The sequence below is a fragment of the Quercus robur genome, chromosome 11, assembly GCF_932294415.1.
Source record: "Quercus robur chromosome 11, dhQueRobu3.1, whole genome shotgun sequence".
Lineage (NCBI taxonomy): Eukaryota > Viridiplantae > Streptophyta > Magnoliopsida > Fagales > Fagaceae > Quercus > Quercus robur.
This window is the reverse complement of record NC_065544.1, coordinates 11,502,730-11,528,529: the sequence shown is the minus strand read 5'-3', so window position 1 is coordinate 11,528,529 and position 25,800 is coordinate 11,502,730. Positions and strand designations below refer to the sequence as shown.

General features: G+C 39.7%; 2 protein-coding genes across 6 annotated transcripts in view; both read left to right on the top strand.

Annotated features, from left to right (window-relative positions):
• Window positions 1-25,800, top strand: part of LOC126706476 (uncharacterized) — a 60,379-nt gene that overhangs the window by 12,008 nt on the left and 22,571 nt on the right. Inside the window, exons 22-23 of one of the 5 annotated variants that reach the window (XM_050405967.1) lie at window positions 1,096-1,118; window positions 1,149-1,282. In XM_050405967.1, the coding sequence (XP_050261924.1) occupies window positions 1,096-1,118; window positions 1,149-1,280 (155 nt within the window). In that variant the 3' untranslated portion in view covers window positions 1,281-1,282. Of the gene's footprint in view, window positions 1-1,095; window positions 1,649-25,800 lie in introns of those variants that run through there. The other 4 variants (XM_050405964.1, XM_050405966.1, XM_050405968.1 and 1 more) reach the window with 4 other exon arrangements.
• The window catches only part of LOC126706478 (uncharacterized protein PHLOEM PROTEIN 2-LIKE A4-like), a 61,700-nt gene continuing 50,238 nt past the window's right edge, over window positions 14,339-25,800 (top strand). Inside the window, exon 1 of the mRNA XM_050405969.1 lies at window positions 14,339-14,360. Within this exon, the coding sequence (XP_050261926.1) occupies window positions 14,344-14,360 (17 nt within the window). The 5' untranslated portion in view covers window positions 14,339-14,343. The remainder of the gene's footprint in view (window positions 14,361-25,800) is intronic.

The following is a 25,800-nucleotide window of genomic DNA, read 5'->3' as shown; positions in this document are numbered from 1 at the left end:
TTCGTGTGATAGTCAAGCCTTGATTATATATATTTCTTAAGGATTAATCTTGCATACTTTCCCTACATGTTTCAATTTAATTTGTATATAAAATTTCTTCTAGAAAAAAAAAAAAAAAAAAAATTCGTACACCAAGGGTCCATTTGTAGTGCAATATGCATATATAATTAAGCGCGCTCATATTTGAAAGTGCCATTTTACTTCACTCCAGCCTGGTCAGGCTGCGGGTTAGGCATTTATGAACAAGTATGTTTTTGATGAAGCCATGGAGGGATAAAGATTTGGCCATCCTCGCCCAATTTACAGAAATTCTCACAAAGAAAACATACTGTTGTGTCATCTTTTGGGTATGATATGGTGGACAAATTTACAAATGGTGATAACCAAATGCTGACGTAGATATATCATATATGTTGGATAATCTTTGATAAGATGACATTGTATTAAGATTGATAGGGTTCATTTTCATTTGTTTTGATATCTAATAATGATTTTTATTTTGTGTGTTAGTTACAGCCCTAAATAACAAACTGAAAAGTGAAAAGTATAGATTGAATGTTTTCTTTTAATGGTTAGCATCTGAATAATATTTCATAATTCGAATATAAATTCAGCAAAATTCAAGGAAAATTGGACGATCTCTGCCTTTATTGCAAACATTTTATCATTTTATGAGAAACTAGTGAGGTTCATCAACATTAATGTGGTGCTTCTAAGATAGATTATGCTGCAATATTTGCAGGTGTCAGTGTATGTGCATGTAAAAATTTTGATTCTCCTTTCTTTTTCCTTTTAAAACTGCTCCATATTGTGTGCATTTTCTCCTTGATTAGTTAAGATGGGTGGAATAGCTGAAATAAGTATTTGTTCTGCTTGAAGCAGTCCACCGACTGTTGGTTTTCTAATTCTATTAAAATTTTTGGATCTATGAGAGTTCATGTTTGTAATAGGAGAGGAGTATTCCCTGACATGTATATTGTTGCTGATTAACCATTTAATTTTATTTACTTGTGTCTAAACCTCATTTGATATGTGTGTGCACCAAAATTCGGAAATGTTAACTTCTGAATCCTCTCATTCTTATGTCAAATTTAGGACTTATAGCAGCAGCATGTGGGGAATTGGATGTTGCCTTACACAGCTGTGGGAGCCAAAGGACTGTCACGAATGGAGCAGTCAATGGTCCCACGAAACTCAAATACCGAAATGTGACTCCAGCTAAGTGCACTAAGGGGTTGCCTGATGGTGTTTATAGCAATGGCAATGGGATCTACGTGTGAAGGTTTTTGGTGCCTTATGTTATAGGATCTCTCTTTGTGGTGTGGTTGGTAGGTTTTGTGAGGCCTTATAGAAGAAATTTAGGATTGTCTGTACAGTAATTTGGGTACCGGTAGGTATAGCTTTCCAAAGGACTCATAGAGCAGCATTCCCCCGGTCTTTTTAACGGGATAGCTTGTTATTGTTTTATTTCATGAGAAGGTATTGAGGGTTACCTCTCTTTGCACCATTATTTTTATCATGTTTTGGTGTATTTATTGTACCCTAATTATGCCTGGACTCTCGCAGTATGTACTTTGTATACACTGAAGTTTGTGCAATGAACTGTTTCCTTGTCCTAAAAGAATTCATCTCCTCCAAAATTGGATCATCCCTTATGATTGTTTCTTACAGTAGCAAAAGCACAAGTCACTAGTCTTATCTCCTTTTTCCGATTATCCTTTTTTTTTTTTTGGTTAGAGTTGAATGTTCCATGGGTGAAGCAAGTGGAGAATCTTGGCATTTTTCATGCCAAATTGATGGTCTAGTTTCAGAAGCCTTGAGGCAATTGATGATCAGTTCAAATACACCAGTCTTTATCGATTATCAAAATAACAATTGGCTTATGAATAGGACACTACACTGCTTACCACTATGTCAAAGGTTGTTGGACAGTTAGAAGAATATCTTTGGAAAAGACCTAGTAAGTTGGCCTACTTTCAAATGGTAGTGGACATTGTTGGAAGGGTGACTTTGTAAAAGGATAATTACATATTGTCCACCTAAGATTAGACCTGAATTCATGTTGCCCACTCCTTTCCACACTGAACTCCAAAAGCCCACATCTCCGGCTTCACCCCCTAATCGCTACACCACAAATTTCATTCTACTGTTAGAAACCAATATCCACCTCAAATCCAACAATCAACCTCACCCAATTCTTACAAAAAAAAGCTGGGCTTTGGTCTCCCTTACTGTTATTTCCATTGACCCACTTAATATCAACCAAATTTTCCCTGAACCAACTTTTCAAGACATGAACCTGGAGGATGTCCAAATCTCTCCACTTGATCATTCCTTCAATATAGCAATCCAGAAATGCAAAAGTGAACTTCCTAATCTATCACATAATTGGTTCTCTCTAAAAATCTCAAGTTGCCTAATTAGTCTTCTATAATTTGGAATATGTCTCTCCTCTTGGTAAGGCTAGTGGTCTTTGCCTTGCCTAAAGAAATGGTATTGATCTATGGTCCCTCAAACCCTCCTTTTGGGATTCCCTAAAACATGTGATTGATTCTATTGATGGCCTTTGGATTGGGATTGGGGTTCTCTCTAGCTAAGTAAAACAAGAGGGTTCTACTTTTGCATTCTCTTCTAGTGGTGGCTTCAGACGCCTCATAGATTCTAAAGGCCTTATTGATAAGGTCTTCATGTAATCATCTTTGATAGTTCCTTGGATATCAGTAGGTTGATAAGTCTCGAACGATGACGATCTTTGGGCTATATCCTGTAAACAAGAACATTGAATTAGAGGAGACCGGTGGGGACCGGCTAAAAGTCCTCCGATGGTGAAGTTAGTGAACTTGGAATTCTCTGTAAGAAGGGAGTATTTTCTTAAATAAAAATGTCTGAATGCCTTACCCCTCATCGAAGAATCCTTATATAGTATGTGTGGAACGGTTATCTGTTTAATAACCGTTTCTAATATAAAAGAGTTTGGAGAATTGAGGGTAACTTCCATAACCGCTATGGAAGTTACCTCTGTTGGACGGCTTGTTCCACAGTAGTTAATGTAGAATTTGGCACTTAGTAGTTTAATCCGGTGAACTCATCCTTCTTTCATTAAGGACGGACGAGTCTATCTAGGACGGCTTGTCCTTGTCCAAATGATAAAGGATGGATAAGATTCCCATGGGATCTCGTCCGTCCAAAGACGGACGAGGTTAGCAAGGACGCTTGGGACGATCACTTCGCCTGTCTGGTTTGCCCTAACTTGTCTTTCGTTGGATGATCCATATGGACGAGTTCAGGAGTTGATGTTTTTTGTGACACCATTAGTTGCCCCCTTGTCCATGTGGGTTGTCCAATGAGTTGGGTGAGTTGCCGACACGTCCTTGGACGTATATAACTGGTTAATAAATCAATGCGCCATGTGTTATTTTTTTATTGGCGACTGATCTCGTCGATTTAGTTTTCCGAGGTAGATGCCACGTGTCATTTTTGTATTGGTGGTGTCATTTCAAATACCCAGGCCAGCATCCTATAAATAGTGGAATGCCTCCCTTAACCCTTCTCATTTCAGAGATTTTCTTCCTTGACATCCATCGTCTAGAGCCTTGTTTAGGAGTTTCTCTACATCTAGAGTTCTCTTCCGTCTAGAGCCAGGTATTCTTCTTCTCTCCGTCTTTAGGTTCTGAGTTTCTTGTCAAAAATGTCAGTTGCTTCTTCGTCCACTGATAGCCTTAATAAGGCTATAGATGAGTATTATGAGGATAGTAGTGATAGGTCTAGTTCTAGCAGTACTAGTGACGGTAGTGGAGGAAGTACAGATGAGAATTATTCTTCTAGGGCCCCTGGGTTCTCTATTGAAGTCGTCCAGGAACAACTTAGAAGAGCTTCTGGCTCTCAAGTTGGCTCCCTGTCCAGCATCCCTCCGTCTAATCTGACGGACGAGGAGGAGACCGTCTTTAGGTGTGCAGTAGGCGTTCATTCTAAGATGGATGAACAAAGATTAAATAATCTTAAATCTTGGTATCAAATTCCGGACGAGTTTAACCTTAGGTTGCCCGTCCATGGAGAGTGGTGTTGTGATCCACGCTTTGGAATAGGCGTCTAAGAAGCTTATTTCCTGGGTGGCCTTAGGTTTCCATTAAATGCCTTTGCTAGAGAGTTGTTGGTCAAGTTAGGTTTAGGTGTCTGTCAATTTAATCCTAATGCGTGGAGATTAGTTATCTCCATGCAAATTTTGTGGAGGGAAGTTTTTTGGTGGGGATTGTCCTCTCACTGTGGACGAGTTCCTTTATTGTTATAAATCTTCTGAAATAAGTCAGTCTGAGGGTTTTTACTAGTTCACTGCTAGGGGGAATGATTGTAGGTTAATCAAGTCCCTAGCTTCGTCTGATAGAAAATGGAAGACAGAATTCATCTTTGTCTCTGGTTTCTGGGCAGGGAACCCTGTGGGCATTGGCAGGGATCCCTTTCCTCCTTATACTGGGGACTTAGGGAACCTTCGTCCAGAAGGTACGTCCCTTCCCCTTGTTTATCTTTATCTTTCTCTTTCTATTTGATTTGTTTACAATTTCTAACCTTTGTTTACTCATTGTGTTGTAGCCGCCAAGCGTCTGTCTTTAAGCAAATTTCATCGTGACCGTGTCCACAGGGCTCGTCTTCACACAGACAGGAGCTTTCGTTCTCTTGTCACTCTTAGACATCTTGCCAAGTGGGGTTTGGGTCCTGAGCCATCAAACGAAGCTATTACACACGAGGTTATTGTGCGCAAAAGTAAGTTTTAAGCTAAGGGTTTTTTGTTTGTTTTTGTTTTTTTTTTTTTTTGAAAGTTCTATGTTATACATTCCTGATCTGCTTATTATCTCATTTTAGGAATGTTAACAATGAAAGAAAACAAAGGGAAAGAAGTTGTGGGTGAGGGAAAACGTCCTGAGGCTCAGTCCTAGGATCACCTTATGACTGGGGATAAAAGAAAGTTCTTGCCAAAAAACATTGATTTAGAAGGGCTCCCCAGCCGTCGAGACAAAAGAGTGAAGCACGGTTCGTCCAAGGTGGTTAAGTCTAAACCTCCACAGCCTCAGCCTTCCATCCAGATAGTTGATGTGGACTTGTCCACTCCAGTCGAGTCCACACCGTCTAAGACTCCTCCGTCCAAGACTCCTCTGTCCAAGTCAACTGTGCCTGGCTCGTCCCAGCCCTCTACAAACATCATTGAAAATGAAGATCTAGCTTGGGAGCGTTTTCAGATGGCTGTTTTGGACGAAGACATAAACATGTGTTATAACATGGGCTTAAAGGAGTTTGAGCATTCTGGCATCCATGACCTCTTTTAAGGTATGTTAATATTCCTTTCTCGTCCTTGTTCATTTAACAACTTTTTTCATTTAACCATCCTATGTTCTTTACCTATTTATAGGCCATGTCAAAGTTTATGGCAGTGTCCAGACAGGCAACAGAACTGGACAAGATGAGGGTCTTGTTGGAGACGAGGATTCAAGAAGTGAATGCTGACTGCAAAAAATGGGTTGGGGCTGCTGTAAAAGCTAAAGGAGGAAGTCACTGAACATAAAAAGCTGATCGAGGAGCTAAGGACTGATGCGCTGGAGAAAGATACTCATATTGACCATTTGCAAAAGATGAACGACGAGCTAAGTGCTCGTCTCTCCAAGGCAAAAGAGGACGTTGTGGCTGAATTCAAGTTGTCCAAAGTGTATACGGACACTGTGGATCGTAATTATGCAGTTGGTTTTGAGGATTTCAGAATGGATGCTATTAAGAACTTCCCTGAAGTTTACTTTAGCTCAATCAAACTTAACCTCGCTGCTGCCACCAACTCTTTTATTCAGACCAGCTCTGATGACATCAATGTGGAGGACGATGCCAGCACTCAGCCACCCTAGGATGACCCCAATGCCAATGCCCCCTTTGCTTAAGGACGAGACCTTCACACTTAAAGCAATCTTTGTGTTTGTTTTCCTTTTATTTGGTTTTTGTTTGGTCCTCTGTTTGGGACCTTCTCATGTAACCAAAATACACTTGCCTCGTCCATGGTTTTAGGACGGGGTTTTTAAACAATCATTTCAGTTTTTTTTGACTTAACAAGGGCTTTTGGACGTAGGACGTCCACCCTTTAAATGAATGAAGGCTCATTTTCTTTGCATGGACGAGTGTTGTTATGCTGTTATTTAAATCAACTCCAGCTTTGGCTCGTCCATGGCGAAAATATATATATTCTTCATATTATTTGTTAGTCTAACTCGTCTTTGCAGGTAGTATTTTTATTTAGCTTTATTCGTCTTAAGACTTACAAGCTAATTTTACATACCATTCAATATATTTTGCCTAACTTTTCTCTCATCCAGAGGTTGGATTGTTTCAGTTGGCTTTTGATTCTCGCCTTTAAATTGGACGAAAATCCTCTATAAGGCTTTTCCTCGTCCATGAGTTGGACGAGTGTACCTAAGGTTTTTTCCTTGTTTTACTTAGGAAAATTTAGACGTTACATCTCTGCGTCCAGAGAATTTATTCGTCTTGAATCTTTCAATCCCCTTGTGGGTTGGCTTGGACGAAAATAGCATCGAGATGTAAAATTCACACAACATTTTGTACATAACATAAATATCGTTTACAGATAAGGCACATGCATACTAATGCCTTTTTATTTAATAAGTACAAACTTCACAACTTCGTCCATAATCATGACACAACATAATAAATAATACGGTAGTAGTATCAAACACAAACAGCATCAAACATAAACAACATCAATATTAGTAGAACGTAAGTAGACAGACAAAGTCCAAGCTCGTCTAGAGGTTCACTTTTACTGATAGTAACTCCTCAGGTGCTCCACATTCCAAGGATGTTCCAATTTTCTCCCGTCCAGGGCCTCCAAGTAGTAGGATCCTTGCCTTTTACAGTTGATAACTCTATAGGGTCCTTCCCAATTTGGGCCCAACTTCCCATGTGCTGGGTTTTTGGTTGACAAAGAGACATTTCTCAGGATGAGATCTCCTATGTTGAAATGCCTTGGCTTCACCATCACATCATATTGCCTAGCCATGAGGTTCTTGTACTTTGCTGCCCTGTGTTCTGCGTTTGCCCTTTCCTCGTCTATTAGATCGAGGTTCAAACGGAGTTGCTCCTCATTATCCTTGTCTTGATACATCATCACCCTGTGATTGGCCATATGTACTTCTGCAGGTATGACTGTGTCGCTTCCATAGGCTAGCTTGAAAGGAGTCTCCCCCGTAGGGGTTCTCACTGTGGTCCTGTACTCTCATAAAACTCCTGGTAGCTCATTTGGCCATACTCCATTTGCCCCCTCAAGCTGAGTCTTGATGATTTTCTACAAGGATCGGTTTGCAACTTTAGCTTGGCCGTTGGCTTGGGGGTGTGCAGGTGAGGAATAATGATTTTGAATTCCAAAGTGTAAGCAAAAGTCCCTGAAGAGTGCATTGTCAAATTGTCGTCCGTTATCAGACACCAATACCTTCGGCACTCTAAATCTACACACAATGTTCTTCCACACGAAATTTTTTACATTCTGTTGTGTGATATTTGCTAACGGTTCAGTTTCCACCCATTTGGTGAAATAGTCGATGCCCACCACAAGAAACTTCATCTGCCTTGTGCCCAGAGGGAAAAGACCCAAAATGTCTAGTCCTTATTGTGCAAAGGGCCACGGTGCCACCATCGGGGTGAGGTATTCTGATGGTTGTCTGGGGACGTTACTAAACCGTTAGTATTGGTTGCAGACCTTAACGTATGCTTTAGCATTAGCTTACATATTTGGCCAGTAATACCCTGCACGGACGACCTTGTGGACAAGTGACCTGGCTCCTGAGTGATTGCCACATGCTCCTTCATGAACTTCTCTCAGTACATAGTTTGCTTCGTCCGGAGCCAAGCACCTAAGATAAGGTTGAGAAAAGCCTCTCTTGTATAGCACTTCGTCCATAAGGACGTATCTAGTCGATCTCACCCTCAACTTCCTGGCTTCTTCCTTCTCTTTTGGTAGTCGTCTGTCTTTCAAGTATGATATAATCGGGGTCATCCAATTTCCTCTGCTATCCACTTATTGTACTTCCGGGATATCTATACTTGGCATATACTGAACTTCATCAGATTCGTCCATAGATTCATTCGCTGAGGCTTCTTTTGCTATGGTATCAGCTTTCACGTTCTCCTCCCTTGGGATTTGAACGAAGTCAGCTTTTTCAAATCTTTTCATAAAGCGCATCACCCTACTAAGGTATTTCCTCATCCGTTCTTCCTTCACTTCATACATCCCATTTACTTGCCCCATGATCAACTGAGAGTCCCCCAAGACGAGTATAGACTTGGCTTCCACAGACTTAGCCAATTCTAGCCCTTTGAGAAGGGCTTCATACTCGACTTCATTGTTAGTTGCTTGGTACTGTAGACGAACCTTATGTTTCAGTTTGTCTCCTTCTGGGGATTGTAGGACCACACCAATTCCACCTGCATGCCGCGTAGACGAACCATCCATATGGACGACCCATCTCTTACTGTCTTCTGTCTCATCATGACTTGGGGTAAACTTAGCAGTGAAATCTGCTAGTGCTTGAGCTTTTATGGCATGCCTTGGTTGATATCTAGTGTCAAACTCATTGAGCTCTACAGCCCACTGGATCAATCGTCCTGCAGCTTCCAGTCTATTCATTGCCTTCTTGAGCAGATGATCTGTCATGACATTAATGACATGTGTTTGGAAATAATGCCTCAGCTTCCTGGAAGCGGTAATCAATGCGAAGACTAATTTCTCCCTTTATGGATACAGTCCTTCCGCTCCCCTCAATGCCTTACTCGTATAATACATAGGTCTTTACACTTTATCTCCTTCTCTTATCAATGCTGAGCTCACGGCATGCGGGGTTACTGCTAAGTATAAATATAACTCCTCTCCCACCACTGACGGACTCAGCAACGGAGCCATGGTAAGGTATGCCTTCAGATCTTCGAAAGCTCTCTGACACTCATCGGTCCATTCGAATGCTTTTCTAAGAACCTTAAAAAACGGCAAACATTTTTCAGTGGCTTTAGAGACAAACTTGTTGAGTGCAGCAACTCGTCCAGTAAGGGATTGAATTTCTTTGGTATTTTGCGGAGGTTTCATGTCTAGTATTGCTTGAATTTTATTAGGATTCGCTTTAATTCCCCTGTGGGAGACCATAAAGCCAAGGAATTTCCATGATGATACTCCAAAAGCACATTTGCTAGGATTCAACTTCATGTGATACTGTCTCAGTGTGTCAAATGTCTTCTGCAGGTCGTCTAGATGCCTACCCTCATCCTGACTTTTTACCAGCATGTCATCTATATAGACTTCCACATTCCGCCCAATCTGCAGACGAAACATGTGGTTGACCAACCTTTGATATGTCGCTCCTGCGTTCTTTAAGTCAATTGGCATCACCTTATAACAGAATAAGCCTTGACTGGTGACAAAGGATGTCTTCTCTTGGTCTGCCTCGTCCATCCTTATCTGATTGTATCTAGAAAAAACATCCATGAAGCTAAGCAACTTGTGGCTTGCAGTTGAGTCTACCAACTGGTCAATGCGTGGTACCGGATAACTATCCTTGGAGCAAGCCTTGTTTAAGTCAGTGAAATCTACGCACATTCTCCACTTGCCGTTTGCCTTTTTGACCATTACTACATTGGCCAACCAATCCGGGTAGTACACTTCCCGAATAAACTTCGCCACCATCAACTTTTGAACCTCGTCTTTGATAGCATCATTTCTCTTAGGGGCAAACACCCTCTTCTTTTGCCACACAGGCTTGGAGGAAGGACATACATTTAGACGATGGGTGGTCTATACCCGGCATGTCCTCATGACTCTATGCGAACACATCAATATTTTTCTTCAAAAACTAGACGAGGTCCTTCTTAATCTTCTCTTCTAGATCTGCTCCGACCCTGGTACACCTCTCAGGATTATCTTCATCCAAGGAAATATCTTCCAATGCTTCGGTAGGCTCTGCTACAACTCTCTTTTCTTCAATATTCATGGCTTAAACTTGTTCATCCATGGCCAACATGGCCAGGTAACTTTCTCTTGCTACAAGTTGGTCCCCTTGTACCTGCCCTACTCCGTGTTCTGTTGGAAACTTGACTGATAGGTGGTAAGTCGAGGTAATAGCCTTCCAGCTATTCAAAGTTGGTCTTCCAATTATGGCGTTGTAGGAGGATGGACAATCTACCACAAGGAAGTTCACATCCTTGATGATTTGTCGTGGGTATGCCCCCACTACCACTGATAAGGAAATAGTACCCACGGGTTGCACCTTCATTCCACCAAAACCTACTAGGGGGGAGTTTACTGGACGGAGCTGGTCTCGTCCTAACCTCATCTGCTGAAAAGCTGGATAATATAAAATGTCTGCCGAGCTTCCGTTGTCCACAAGCACTCTTCTAGTTGTGTAGTCAACAATTAATAAGGTGATGACGAGAGCATCATCATGGGGGTGATGAATTCTTACAGCGTCTTCGTCCGTGAAAGTTATTGCTTGTTCGTCCGTGGACCTTGCTTTCGGTGATTGTCCAGAAAGTTGGACGCTCTACACTACTTTCATGTATGCTTTCTTGGACTTGGACGACTAGCCTGCTGAACTTCCCCCTATAATGACTCTATTTCTCTGAGCGGTGGTCGTGATGATTCTTCCATCTTCCTTTTTAGTTTCTCATCCCTGTGGTCTCGCCCAAGGAAATTCCTCAGCTTCCCTTGCCTTATGAGATTTTCAATTTGCTGCTTTAAATCGAAACACTCGTCTGTATCATGACCATGATCCCTATGGAAGCGACAATACTTGTTCCTATTGTGCTTATTGGGATCTCCCTTCATTTTCTCCGGCCACTTCAAGGAAGGATCATCCTTGATCTGCATAAGGACCTGCTCAAGTGGGATGTTCAAAGGGGTATATTGCTGGTTCCGTGCTGAAGAGCCTGGCTTCTTACTATCTCGGTCTTTCCTTTCTTCCGTCTGTCCCTTCTTTAGACGAGGGCCTTACTCAGGATGGTGACTGGGGTTTGCGTCTACTCTCTCAGACCTCTTTTTCTTCTTAGCAATGATCGTGTCTTCTGCATTCATAAAATTTTGAGCCGAATGGACAAGTTCGGCCATGGATTGGGGCTCTTTTTCATAGAGTTTATGTATAAACAAATCCGAATTCACCCCATTATGGAAGACCACCAATAGGAGCTTATCATCTGCTTCGTCCACACTTAGGGCTTCTTTGTTGAAATGGGCGATGAATGACCGTAGGTTCTCGTTCTCCCCCTGCTCTATGGTTAACAAGCTGGACGAGGAGCGCTTGTGCCTTTGTCCCCCAATGAAATTTTTAACGAACAACTTGCTCAACTCTTCAAAAGAACTTACCGAATTCGGGGGTATTTTGCTGAACCAAACTCGTGCTGGGCCCTTGAGGGTAGTAGGGAAGGCTCTACACATTATTTCGTCAGGCACCCCTTGAAGATGCATGGTGGTCTTAAAGGTGACGATGTGATCAAACGGGTCACGTGTTCCATCATACGAATCCAGAGAAGGCGACTTGAACTTTGATGGTAAAGGGTGACCGTTGATGGAAGCCGTGAAGGGGGAATCAGTTCTGTGAACCAAATCTTCTATCGGATTCGCCCTCCTCATATTCTCTTTCATTTCCTCCATGACTTTCTTCATTTGGTCCATTTCTTCTTTCAAGTGTGGTACCGTTCGTGAAGTGGTGCCTCTGAACTAACTTCCAATTTCAGTATTCTCTCTATCACCATGACTCCGTGTTTGTCCTCCTTCTTTACGTTCTTCACGTGTCTGCCTCCTCATATTAATCTCCATTCTTAACTCTTGGTTTTGGCGAGTCAACTCCACCATAGATTGCGCATGTTGGACAGATGATGTCTGCATGACCGGTGCAGATTGGTGATTGCGATGAGGGTTGCTGCTTCCCTGATGGCCTGGGCTAGTAGCCCTCGACCTAGTCCGAACCATCAACCTTTTGTCAGGGAGAAGTAAACTGTAAAACAATCTCACTTCCCATAGATCGCGCCAATTGATAGTTCCTTGGATATCAGTAGGTTGATAAGTCTCGAACGATGATGATCTTTGGGCTATATCCTATAAACAAGAACACTGAATCAGAGGAGACCGGTGGGGACCGGCCAAAAGTCCTCCGATGGTAAAGTTAGTGAACTTGGAATTCTCTGTAAGAAGGGAGTATTTTCTTAAATAAAAATGTCTGAATGCCTTACCCCTCATCGAAGAATCTTTATATAGTATGTGTAGAACGCTTATCTGTTTAATAACCATTCCTAATGTCGAGGAGTCTGGAGAATTGGGGATAACTTCCATAACCACTATGGAAGTTACCTCAGTTGGACGGCTCGTTCCATAGTAGTTAATGTAGAATTTGGCACTTAGTAGTTTAATCCAGTGAACTCGTCCTTCTTTCATTAAGGACGGACGAGTCTATCTAGGACGGCTTGTCCTTGTCCAAATGATGAAGGATGGATAGGATTCCCATGGGATCTCGTCCGTCCAAAGACGGACGAGGTTAGCAAGGACGCTTGGGACGATCACTTCGCCTGTTTGGTTTGCCTTAGCTTGTCTTTCGTTGGACGAGCCATATGGACGAGTTCAGGAGTTGATGTTTTTTGTGACACCATCAATCTTATTTTATCTTATCTTATCTTAGTTTCAGGCCCTCCTCCTTTTTTTGTCTTGATTAATATTACTTTTACTTATATTTTTTTTTTAAAAAAAACCTCATCTCACCATTTGTTTGTGGGATAATAATAAGTGAGATTTGACTAAAAAAAAAAAAGTGGCGATTCTTCATTTAATGATCATGATTTAATGCTAGCACTAATACATTTTGTCATAATTGTCTTATGTAATAGACTATAGTTTGCTATATGTCACTATCACATAAACCCATAATTTTTTCCTCCTTACTTACAGTTTACCAAGAAGGATAGTTGTGGAAAAATGTGTGTACTAAAATTATTGTTTCTAAATTTAGGTACCACGAGTTTTGCGGGCCATACTTAGCAAATAAAGAGATCTCATTTCCCTTACACTATGTTTAGTTTGAGGGGAAAGGGAGAGAAAGGAAGAGAAATTAAGTCTGTCCACTGTTTGGATAGCAAGAGAAAAAAGAAAATGAGCTAGATTTGATGGAAAACCTATCAATTAGGTCTACATTTTGTTTCCACCCAAATTGGGTGAAAATGGAGAGAAAAGCCCATTAAAAAATACATTATCTGCAAAGGATTTAAAATTTCCTTTTTTACTTGTATGTTTGGTTGGGATGATTTTGGAAAGAAAGGAAAAAGAAAAGTGAAAAATAAGAGAAAAAATAGGTGAAAACAGCGTTTAGTTGGGAAGAAAGGGGGAGAGAAAAATTGGTAAAGCCCGCTATAGGTCTAACGAAATTGTCCTTCTAGCAAATTGGCAACAATTTTTTTCTTTTACGTTTTTTGTTTCAAGTCCATTTCTTCTATTACCATTTTTATTTTTATATTTTTTGGTTCTCACTTTTTGTCTTTTTGTTTTTATCCGTTTTTTACATTTCATTTGTTATTGTGGGTTTTTTTTTTTAAATTTTTTTTAATAATAATAAAAAACTTAAAGTGTTTTTTTTTTTAATTAAAAAAAGTGTTACTTTTTGTTTTATATAATAGGGACATAATTGTAAATTTATATTAACTTTATTTTTTATCTACTCATTTTTTTTTTTAACTAAACAAATAAGATTTCTATCTCTTTACTTTTCAATATCTTCCCAACTAAATACAAATAAAAGAAGTCTAAATTTTTTCTATCCTTTTACTTTTCTATCACTTTTTATTTTTTATTCTTTCACTTTTTTACTCTTCCAATCAAATGGCAATAAAAGTAAAAAGCATATACCACCGCGCACTCTTGGGGCGGTGGTCACTCCACAAGTATAAATGCTTGTAGGGTGTTGGAGATAAGGGTCAGGGTTCAAGTCTCCAGGAGAAAGTTTCATACAAATATACATTTAGATTAGGCTAGAGTACAAATTCTATCTTGTAAAAAAAAAAAAAAAAAAAAAAGACACATATTTTTTCCTCTCCTTCTCTTTCTCTCCTGGTTAGCAAACAAATAAAGAGAGAAACTTTCTTTCCTCTCTTTTTTTCCCATCCCTTCCCCTACTTCTTTTCTATCTCTTCTACTCCATTCCTTAAACCTAATATGGTGTTCATGAATTTCAGAGTCTCAGACTACCATAAAAAAGTAAACGAACCCAGGTCATCCCCCAAGTCTTCTTTCTCTCTGGAAAACAGTTCTGGAGGAAGAAAGAACTCCTATCGCTAATGCACCCAATAAAAGTGTATGTTGTCGTTCCTTTCTTTCCCATTTAAGGCATGAAAGTGTGCTAATGATCTGGTCGTGTTGTTCTCGTTGGTTTTTTTTGCCCTTTTTTTTTATATGGAGTTGAGTTCATCTTTCCATTTTATTCATTTTCTTTCTTTGATTGCCTTTTTGGGGGTAGGGTGGCACACTGGCACTGGATGGACTTGTTAATGCAGAGATCCAACAAGTAGAACAAACCAGTGAGGCTGACTCAGTCAAGGCTCAAGGGCAAACATAAGTATCGACACTCTATCCCTGATAAGCTGCATGATCAGCTCTATGCTGGAGTGAGTTGTAAGGTTGAATTTATTCAACCATCTAATTGGCTTTATTCCGTGCTAAATTTGCTTGTAATTCAGCATTTAGTAACCCTGTATTTAGGTGGGTTTGTTGTAAGGGTAGTGAGTGAGATAGAGTGAAGATTGCTCAAGAGTGTGCAAGAAAACAGAGACTCGCGGCTGGGACTCGTGGGTGACTCGCGGCTGCAAGCCGTCAGAAGCAGCACACGTGCCAAGCATGCTGGAAGATGAACAGTCATGCTAGCTGGAGCACTACAGGACAAAACAGGACAACTGGCCATACGGTTAACTCGCGACTGGATCTCGCGACTTAGTCAAGCCGCGAGGTCAAGTCGCGAGCCACCCCTGTTTTGTAAAACCTGACGTTTCACATTCCTCTCCCACTCCAGTATAAATACCCCTTTTACCCACGATTGAAAGAGAGCTTCCAGAGAGAATTTTGAGAGAGAAACCCTAAAGAAAAATAAGATTGTTTCACCCACAATCTATACCTTAGATTGAAAGTTCAAAAACGTGTACAAAACACCTTTGAACGTTTAGACCCCCAAAATACAACTTAACCAATTCAAGCAATATGTCAAACAACTAGTGTGCGGAAACTTAACACATGCTATAATATGAAATTGGTTATAAACTATCTAAGCCATAACAAAATAAAATCCACAGCAGATAATTAAAAGGCAAAGATAGAGAGGAAGGAAGATGCAAACACAAAGACAACACGCGATGTGTTATCGAAGAGGAAACCGAAGTCCTCGGCGAAAAACCTCTCCGCCGCCCTCCAAGCGGTAATCAATCCACTAGAAAATACAGTTGGGATACAAGGACATCAATAGACCCTCCAAGCCTAATCTACCCAGTGCACCTAAGCCCTCCAAGCTTCTTGCTCCAACGAGGTTGCGTCGAACCTTTTTCTTTTCTAGCTTCCCGGATTCCGCTACTAGACCGTAGCATCAACCAATGAAGATTGGTTCCTTCCTAACTGCTTCCCAGAAAGCCAAACAACTGTCTCACAATGATGATGATGGTGAGAACCAGGTTTGGTATAATGCCTCTCAAGGATTTGACAATGGAGAGGAAGAGAGTAGGGGAATTTGAAGAGACTCTAAGGTATAGATTGTGGGTGAAACAATCTGGTTTTTCTTTAGGGTTTCTCTCTCAAAATTCTCTCTGGAAGCTCTCTTTCAATCGTGGGTAAAAGGGGTATTTATACTGGAGTGGGAGAGGAATGTGAAACGTCAGGTTTTACAAAACAGGGGTGGCTCGCGGCTTGACTAAGTCGCGAGATCCAGTCGCGAGTTAACCGTATGGCCAGTTGTCCTGTTTTGTCCTGTAGTGCTCCAGCTAGCATGACTGTTCATCTTCCAGCATGCTTGGCACGTGTGCTGCTTCTGGCGGCTTGCAGCCGCGAGTCACCCGCGAGTCCCAGCCGCGAGTCTCTGTTTTTCTTGCACACTCTTGAGCAATCTTCACTCTATCTCACTCACTACCCTTACAACAAACCCACCTAAATACAGGGTTACTAAATGCTGAATTACAAGCAAATTTGGCACGGAATAAAGCCAATTAGATGGTTGAATAAATTCAACCTTACAATCTCCCCCTTTGGCTATTCCGTGACAAAACCCTAAAACAGACTCTAGACTTAACATGTGAGTTGGGAACAGTTGAACAAAACTCACTCACACCTAACTCTAGAAACTGTGAAGCACTTGAATCATATGAACAAAATACTCTTGAAACACAACAATACACCATGATCATTGTAAGCAGAAAATTATAAATGCATATGAAACAGGCAATATGTGATCAAGCAAAGATGGAGTTAATAAACAAATCATGGCTTGATCAACCAAGTGAACACCACAAGGTAGTGATCACAGTGCTCATTCACACTTGGAATGAACACAAGGACATACAAGTTAACAAGCACAAGGCAAGACACTTGTATGCTCAACACTCAACCAATGCATAACACACAAGGCATATGCATCTAGGAACAATCCTACAAGGGCACAAGAGTGACAGTACATAAACCAAAATGCAGAACATTTAGATTAAAGTACTGATTTCAACATAGCATAAAGGCTGCACTAAGCAAGGTACATACCATAAAGCCTACAAACTATGCATAAAACATTAACCCTAAAAGCTTACAAAAGCACATGGGTACAAACACAAAAACATCCTGAATAACATCATCAAAATATATTAAAGATTAAACCAAGAGTATAAGAAATGAGTTAGAAACAGCTATACACCAAAACACAGTGTATCAAAACCATAAAAACACTAAAAGTACCCAAAACATAAACATATATAAACAAAGTTTCTGATTTTGGCAACTCCCCCTCAACTCATTACTCCCCCTTAAGAGCTGCTTTTCTGCTTCTCAATCATCAATGAACTTCTCCCCCTTTTTGACAGGAATGGCCAAAGGGTCACTGGTTATGCTGAGTGGTGAAGTTGTCGAGTTTTGCAGACAAGACATCAATCTGGTCCTGCATGGCTCTCATCCGCTTTGAGTGCTCAGTCTGGACTTCCCTGATCCCATCAAGTCTTTCCAGAATGATTTGGAAAGCATCTGGAGGTGTATCTGAAGAAGTTGAAGCTCTAGACCTTTTGCCATTCCTCCTGGGTGTTGAGGTTGATGCATGCCTTGCAGCCTCTGCTTCAGTCTCCATTGGGACACCCTCTCCTTCATCACCTTCATCTTCTTCTCCTGGAAGCCTAACACTTATCCTTTTGCAGGTAAGCTTGTTAATTGCAGAGGGTGTGGACATGGGACTGATGTCTTGAGGGATTGGAACACCCTTCCTTCTAAAAATCCTCATTAGCAAATTGGGAAAGATCAATTTAGGCCTAGAGGTTGTTCTAGTCTCATCCACAATGGTGTCATATATGTGGGAACTTATGTCTATGAAATTCTTTTCTTTGAGATCCATCAGAAAAACTGCTCTAGCACAATTGATTGTAGTCAATTTCTTAATGGAATAGAGGTTAAACATCATGATTATTGTAAGACACCTCATGTCCACTGGAAAGGCAGTGGTATTCAAACATTTCCCTTCTCTCTGCCCACCTATCCTTTGTTGAACTGTTTCAATAGGAACACTCCTATCCTTGTAATTGATAAATTCTTCATCATCTAATCCTTCAAGCCCTAATGCATCATCTATGACATGAGCATCCAAAACGAATTCTTTACCTCTCACCCAGCAACTTAATTCATTCTCCTTTATCACAGCATTTGAGTAAAATTCCCTAATTAGGGGTTCACACACAACAGGGAAACCACTCAGAAGCTTTTCCCATCCTCTTCCTTCAAAACAGCTGGGAATAAAGGTTTGTCTTAAGTCCTCCAAATCTACAAATCTTTCTTGAATGATTCCTGCATTCAAGAAGTTATCCTTATATCTCTCAAAGTGATGAACTGACCTAAACAGTTTAGAATCCATTTTTAATCTTTTGTCAGCCTTCTTTGCAGTAGATTTCTTCTTCTGAGGTGAGGGAGCCATCTGTGAACAATCAGAAAAGGCCACAACAGCATAGAACAATATATGTGCAGAACCAGTCAGTACCATGTAATTAACAAAGAGATATCATCCATATAAATTAACTTTGAATACTTTAAACAATAAGCTACTTAATCAATCACATGGATAAACCAAGCCTAAGATAGGAAACACATGAACATGGAGAAACTATCCTAAAGGCAGATATATGTCATTGAGACATATAATGAAAAAAATGATATGACACACAATCAGTATTTTGAGACTAACAGAAGCTCCCAACAGATTAACACAATAAAACTTGCATATTTAGCACAGTAAAACTCACAGCCTCAAAAGGAACAAATAGAAACAACTCAACAGCTCAAAGTACAGATTAAAATAAAAGAAACACTTAGCTAAGCACAAGATGAAGAGCAATAAGGAAACAACTAAGATCACATCAAATACTAGCAGCAGCATTCGCAAGCTAAGCATGAACAAGGAGCAAAATCCGAAACACAAACCCATTTCTAAATCACAAACATATGCGGAAAAATCAAAGGGAAAAGCACAAAATCAAGTATAAAAGGGTGCAAAACTGAAAACCCATACCTGTAACTTGACGATTTTGAGCTACAAGAATGCAACAATGGAGATTGGAAATGGGAGCACGGAGTGTTTGGGAGGGAGATAGTTTAGAGAGAAGATGAACAGTCACAAAAGTTCGAGGGAAAACTGAAAAGAGGTTTAAAAACTGCTCCTGTTTCTGCAAAACACGCGTTTTTCGCGACTTGATTAAGTCGCCAGATCAAGCCGCCAAAGCACACAAGAACAAAAATTTGAAAAATTTTTCTAAGTGTTTTTCGCGACTGGAGGGTCTACCCGCGAGTGAGTCGCGAGCTGAGCCGCGAAAATCTCTGAGTGAACCTCGCGACTGGACCTTCCACTCACGAACAAGTCGCCAAAAAAGACCAGCGAAGATGCGACTGAGGTTCGCGACTTGACATACCCGCGACTGAGCCGCCAAAACAGGGCAAAACTGGATTTTTGAAATTTTCAGATTTTTCAAACAAAATACTTTCCAAAAACACCTAAAACACTAAAAAATCTTTTTGTGCTTGAATTAACAAAGATTGAGCATGTGAAAACATATTTCATCAAGTACAATCACACAAATGAATATGGCATTTATTGAACATAAACTTGTGTGTTGTGTGTAGATATCAACAATGAGATAGTCCTTCGTCTAATGTGAAGCTTCAATGATCAATTCAACCAAGACATACACAATTAGCACTAGATCATGTAACCCATCTCAATTATAGAAATATGTATATATGACCTCCCACACAACTTGATAACATAACTTGGAGCTTATAATTTGACTCCACTTTCAAACATAACATTTGATCTTTTTGATCTTTTGAGGCAATCATCCCTCATTGTGAGAGTGATATATGACATTTCACTTTAAAGAACAGGCCTTTGGCCTTTTTGAATAAACATTCACTTTAATATAAGGTCGCTTACCCTTTTTCCTAGTCAAATACTAGAATGTGCGACAGGCTTTTGCAGCTCAATATCTCTTTTCATTTGGAGATTTACATTTGGTGAGCTCTTTTTAGCAAAACAAAAATAAAACGTGGGAAGATATATAGACACAAGTCTATGCATGTCTCAAGATCAACATAACCATTCACTAATCATTCATGACAAGTTTGAAGATCTATTTACAACAATCACATAGATTTCAAGATTTTTCCCACAGTGATATAAGTGCATGAAAACAAGCAATGCTCGAAAATGCACAAAGCCATTAGCACAAAGGTACAAGGCAAAACAAGTTTTGAGACAAAACTCAACAAAGTCAATCAAGCTTTTTGATTTTCTAATTTTTATGTGATTTTTGGATTTTTGACACAAGAAACAAAAAGATTGATAAAACAAAATTAAAAATATTCACAAGAAGACAAGCAAACAACCAACATCAAAAATAGCAAACAAATCAAACAAACATTGTCGCAAAGCATAGGAAGTATTAATGCATGGACATGTTGTAATGCTTATGCATGAGTACCCTTTTTCACCCACACGTCACTTGCGTTTGGGGTGATTTCCTTATAGGATTGGGTACGGGAGTTAGGGCTTTCAAACCTTCGTGAGAAGCTTTCCAAGCAGTTGGTGAATGCACCAATCATCTTCATCACGTTCATCATTCCGGGATCTCCATTTTGATCTCTAGATTGATCACCTGCCCAAATTCTCCTATCATTTCTGGGTCCTCCTGACCTTTGAGGAGTTGCACTGTTCTTTGCTCTCAGCTTTTGGCAATTTGGTCGAGTATGCCCTTGAAGTCCGCAATAATGGCACACATAAGTTCCTCTAGGACCTCTTTGTGGTCGTGGACGTGACTTGGCACGATATTCAGACCTGCCCACAGACTGATTACGGGGATTCAGCATCCGTTGGTTCACCACATTCTTCTTCTCCTCCACCTCAAGCTTCTCACCAGTAAGGTCAGCTACAACTGGATCTTTGGCCTTTACAAACTTCACTTCTTTAGTGACATTTCCAGATGAACTACTTCCTCCGGTATATCCCAATCCGGATTTGTCTGAAAAGCTCTTTTGAGATGATATAACATCATCTAGCTTCTTGGTGGTGACCCTCTCTATTTTAACATTCGCTTGCACAACCTCATTCTCAAGAAATCTCACTTTTGTGTAAGCTTCGGACAACTCACCATTCAGTGTTTCTATCTCACATTTGGCCTCCCTATATCGAATTAGGAGACTTTTGTAGTCCTCCTCAACCTTCTTCATTTTTCTCACAGTAGCCTTGGCCACCCTTGTGTACTCACCCGACTTCTCCAAGAGTGAGTTATAATTCTCTTGAAGATTTGCTGCGCTTTCATCTTCTTCAGCATCTGATTCTTCAACAATTCCTAGTGACTCATCATCACTATGTTCTCCATGGTCTCGTACAAGCAGATTTAACTCATCCGAAGACTCAACATGAGCAATAGTCATAAAACCTGAATAGTTCCCCTCTCCATCACAGCTCTCTTCAGATTCTGAGTCAGACGAATCCGAGTCACTCAAGGTCGTGGCGTACACTTTACCTTTCGATTTCAAATAATTCAGACATTCCTTCTTAAAGTGTCCATGCCCGTTACATTCGAAACAAGTGACACCTTGTGTGGGTTGGGATTCTTTTCCATCTTTCTTTTTGAAATCCCTCTTCTCCCTTCCAGAACTTTGGAATTTTCTTTTATCATCAAATTTGCCATTATTTTTGAATTTCAAAAACTTTCTAAAATTTTTGACAAGGTAGGCTACATCTTTGTCAACCACATCTTCTCCCGATGAGTCTTGATCTTCCACCTTCTCATTAATGGTCTTTAGAGCAAGGGATTTACTCTTCCGTTGATTGGGCAGCGACATCTCATAAGTCTGCAGAGAACCAACCAGCTCCTGTACTTTGATGTCGTCAAGATCCTTGCTCTCTTCAATTGCTGTCACTTTAGCACGAAAACTTTCCGGCAATGATCGAAGGATCTTCCTTACAATCTTTGAGTCCTCCGTTTTCTCCCCCAAGTTGAACTTACTGACAACCACCTCATTCAGCTTTCCATAGAAAGAGTCAAAAGACTCATCCTCACTCATTTTGAGCTCCTCAAACCGAGTGGTCAGCATTTGTAACTTGGTGTCTTTCACTTTCTTTGTGCCTTCATAAGTTGTTTCCAGAATCTCCCATGCTTCTTTGGCAATGGTAATGTGAGAAATCCTGTGAAATTCATCTGGAGACACACCACAGAAAATAGCATTGAGTGCTTTACTGTTAGCATTAGATGCAGCAAGTGCTGCCTTATCCCATGTGGATTTGGCTGCCTCAGGTTTGGTCCAACCAATCTCAACAGCATCCCAAACGGATTCATCAATAGAACACAGAAAAGCTCTTATACGAACCTTCCAAAAAGCATAATTACTACCATCAAAATATGGAGGTGCATTTAGGGATTGAGACCTATCCATCTCAAAAGGGAGTCAAGAATCACACAATGGTAATGAAACCAATAGCAGTGTACCCGCTCTGATACCAATTGAAAGTTCAAAAACGTGTACAAAACACCTTTGAACGTTTAGACCCCCAAAATACAACTTAACAAATTCAAGCAATATGTCAAACAACTAGTGTGCGGAAACTTAACACATACTATAATATGAAATTGGTTATAAACTATCTAAGCCATAACAAAATAAAATCCACAGCAGATAATTAAAAGGCAAAGATAGAGAGGAAGGAAGATGCAAACACAAAGACAACACGCGATGTGTTATCGAAGAGGAAACCGAAGTCCTCGGCGAAAAACCTCTCCGCCGCCCTCCAAGCGGTAATCAATCCACTAGAAAATACAGTTGGGATACAAGGACAGAAATAGACCCTCCAAGCCTAATCTACCCAGTGCACCTAAGCCCTCCAAGCTTCTTGCTCCAACGAGGTTGCGCCGAACCTTTTTCTTTTCTAACTTCCCGGATTCCGCTACTAGACCGTAGCATCAACCAATAAAGATTGGTTCCTTCCTAACTGCATCCCAGAAAGCCAAACAACTGTCTCACAGTGATGATGATGGTGAGAACCAGGTTTGGTATAATGCCTCTCAAGGATTTGACAATGGAGAGGAAGAGAGTAGGGGAATTTAAAGAGACTCTAAGGTATAGATTGTGGGTGAAACAATCTGGTTTTTCTTTAGGGTTTCTCTCTCAAAATTCTTTCTGGAAGTTCTCTTTCAATCGTGGGTAAAAGGGGTATTTATACTGGAGTGGGAGAGGAATGTGAAACGTCAGGTTTTACAAAACAGGGGTGGCTCGCGGCTTGACTAAGTCGCGAGATCCAGTCGCGAGTTAACCGTATGGCCAGTTGTCCTGTTTTGTCCTGTAGTGCTCCAGCTAGCATGACTGTTCATCTTCCAGCATGCTTGGCACGTGTGCTGCTTCTGGCGGCTTGCAGCCGCGAGTCACCCGCGAGTCCCAGCCTCGAGTCTCTATTTTTCTTGCACACTCTTGAGCAATCTTCACTCTATGTCACTCACTACCCTTACAACAAACCCACCTAAATACAGGGTTACTAAATGCTGAATTACAAACAAATTTGGCACGGAATAAAGCCAATTAGATGGTTGAATAAATTCAACCTTACAGAGCTTCCAGAGAGAATTTTGAGAGAGAAACCCTAAAGAAAAACAAGATTGTTTCACCCACAATCTATACCTTAGAGTCTCTTCAAATTCCTCTACTCTCTTCCTCTCCATTGTCAAATCCTTGAGAGGCATTATACCAAACTTGGTTCTCACCATCATCATCACTGTGAGACAGTTGTTTGGATTTCTGGGAAGCAGTTAGGAAGGAACCAATCTTCATTGGTTGATGCTACGGTCTAGTAGCGGAATCCGGGAAGCTAGAAAAGAAAAAGGTTCGACGCAACCTTGTTGGAGCAAGAAGCTTGGAGGGCTTAGGTGCACTGGGTAGATTAGGCTTGGAGGGTCTATTGCTGTCCTTGTATCCCAACTGTATTTTCTAGTGGATTGTTTACCGCTTGGAGGGCGGCGAAGAGGTTTTTCGCCGAGGACTTCGATTTCCTCTTCGATAACACATCGCGTGTTGTCTTTGTGTTTGCATCTTCCTTCCTCTCTATCTTTGCCTTTTTATTATTTGCTGTGGTTTTATTTTGTTATGGCTTAGATAGTCTTTAACCAATTTCGTATTATAGCATGTGTTAAGTTTACGCACACTAGTTGTTTGACATATTGCTTGTATTGGTTAAGTTGTAATTTGGGGGTCTAAACGTTCAAAGGTGTTTTGTACACGTTTTTGAACTTTCATGAGTGTTCTTAGAGCTGAAAAAACTGGTGAGTTCCATTTTGATTTTCTCATATCTTATATAAATAGATGGAACATTATCATATAATCAGCATATATTTCATGTCTAATACTCATTATTCTCTGTAGTATTTAAAATGTATTTATTATATGATGAAATGCAAATCCTCAGCCTTTGTATGTGTGTTCAGATGGAGCTGAATCTTTGTCGGTGTCCCTGCAAATATGGAAAGATGGCTCCCTCAAGGTAGTCACTGGTGTGGTGCTTACCACAATGTCTCCGATGCCTAAGTCAGTATAAGGAAGCCTTTAGAGAATAATACAGAATATCAGAATAACTATGAGTGATTTTAGGTGTGTCTATGTACCTTGTGTCGGTGTTGTGAGGAGTTTATATATGTTTCCACTCCTCCTAGCCGTTGTGGCTATTATTGTGGTTTTAATGCCTATCTTGGTAATGCTTTATGCTTAGTAATATAGGTTTTGATGGGCTTTCAACGGTTTGTATAGCTGGTCCTGTAACCATCCGAGGCATTATTGGTTATATTGAATGGCTTTCTTGTCTTTGTCAATGATGTGGACTCATTGACGGAGATATTTGATTATCTCGTCTGAGACAAAGGGTTTGTCGGTCTCATCATTATCTAAATCATATCTACGAAACCCAAAATAATGCAGCTAAATATAATAGGCTAGTAGTACGTTTATATACATATTAATAGTCTACCTAAATCAACTTGTATTTATATTTTATGTTTTATAAATCCTGAAAATTTTATTAAAAAATTTTGATGTCAAGATTTTTTTTTTTTTTTTTGCTTTTCTTTTCTACATGTTAGAATATTATAGGATTACTTTTAAAATTAATATTTAATTAAATTAATTTGATAGTCAAGCCTTGATTATATATATTTCTTAAGGATTAATCTTGCATACTTTCCCTACATGTTTCAATTTAAATTGTATATAAAATTTCTTCTAGAAAAATTTTTTTTTTTGTACATCGAGGAACCATTTGGAAATAGCTTTACTTAGCTGAAACTGAATTTTTTTGTTGTTGTTGAAAGTACTGTAGAAAAAAAAGCTAAAAGCTAGTTAAATAATATAATGAGATTTATGAATAGTACCAAAAAGTGTAATGAGATAATGAGATCCATGGATAGTACAAAAAAGCTAGAAATTCAAATAAGTTGAAGTTTGCATCACATCACATCCCAAACAGTCTCTAAGTATTTTAAAATACAAACCAAATTAGTTAGCCTGATTGGTTCAATCATGAACTAAGACCTAGATTTGTCCATTCCACTTAAAAATAAAAGGGAAAATTTTAAAAAGTTCAAAATTGGTCCAATTGTCGATTTAAGTGCTAAAATCAGTTTTGGCTACTACTAGTTCGAACATTGTTTTTAATTATTAGGAAAAAAAATTTAGGCTAAAATTTATTTCATGCTTCTAACTTTACTCTCATTCAATTGATTTTTTTTTTTAATTTTCAAATTTATTCAATTTAGACTTTTCATCTAATTCCATTAAAAAATTTTTGTTAAATATGCAATCAACTATTGAGAAAAAAAATTAAAAAAAAAAAAACTCACATAAAAAATCTATAAAATATTGTTATTAATTTTATTGATTTTTCATTAAATTTTTTTTAATGGAATTTTTTTAACAAAATTGGGCAGAATACTTGAATTGAATAAAATTAAAACTTAGAAAATTCAATTGAACGAAAATAAAGTTAG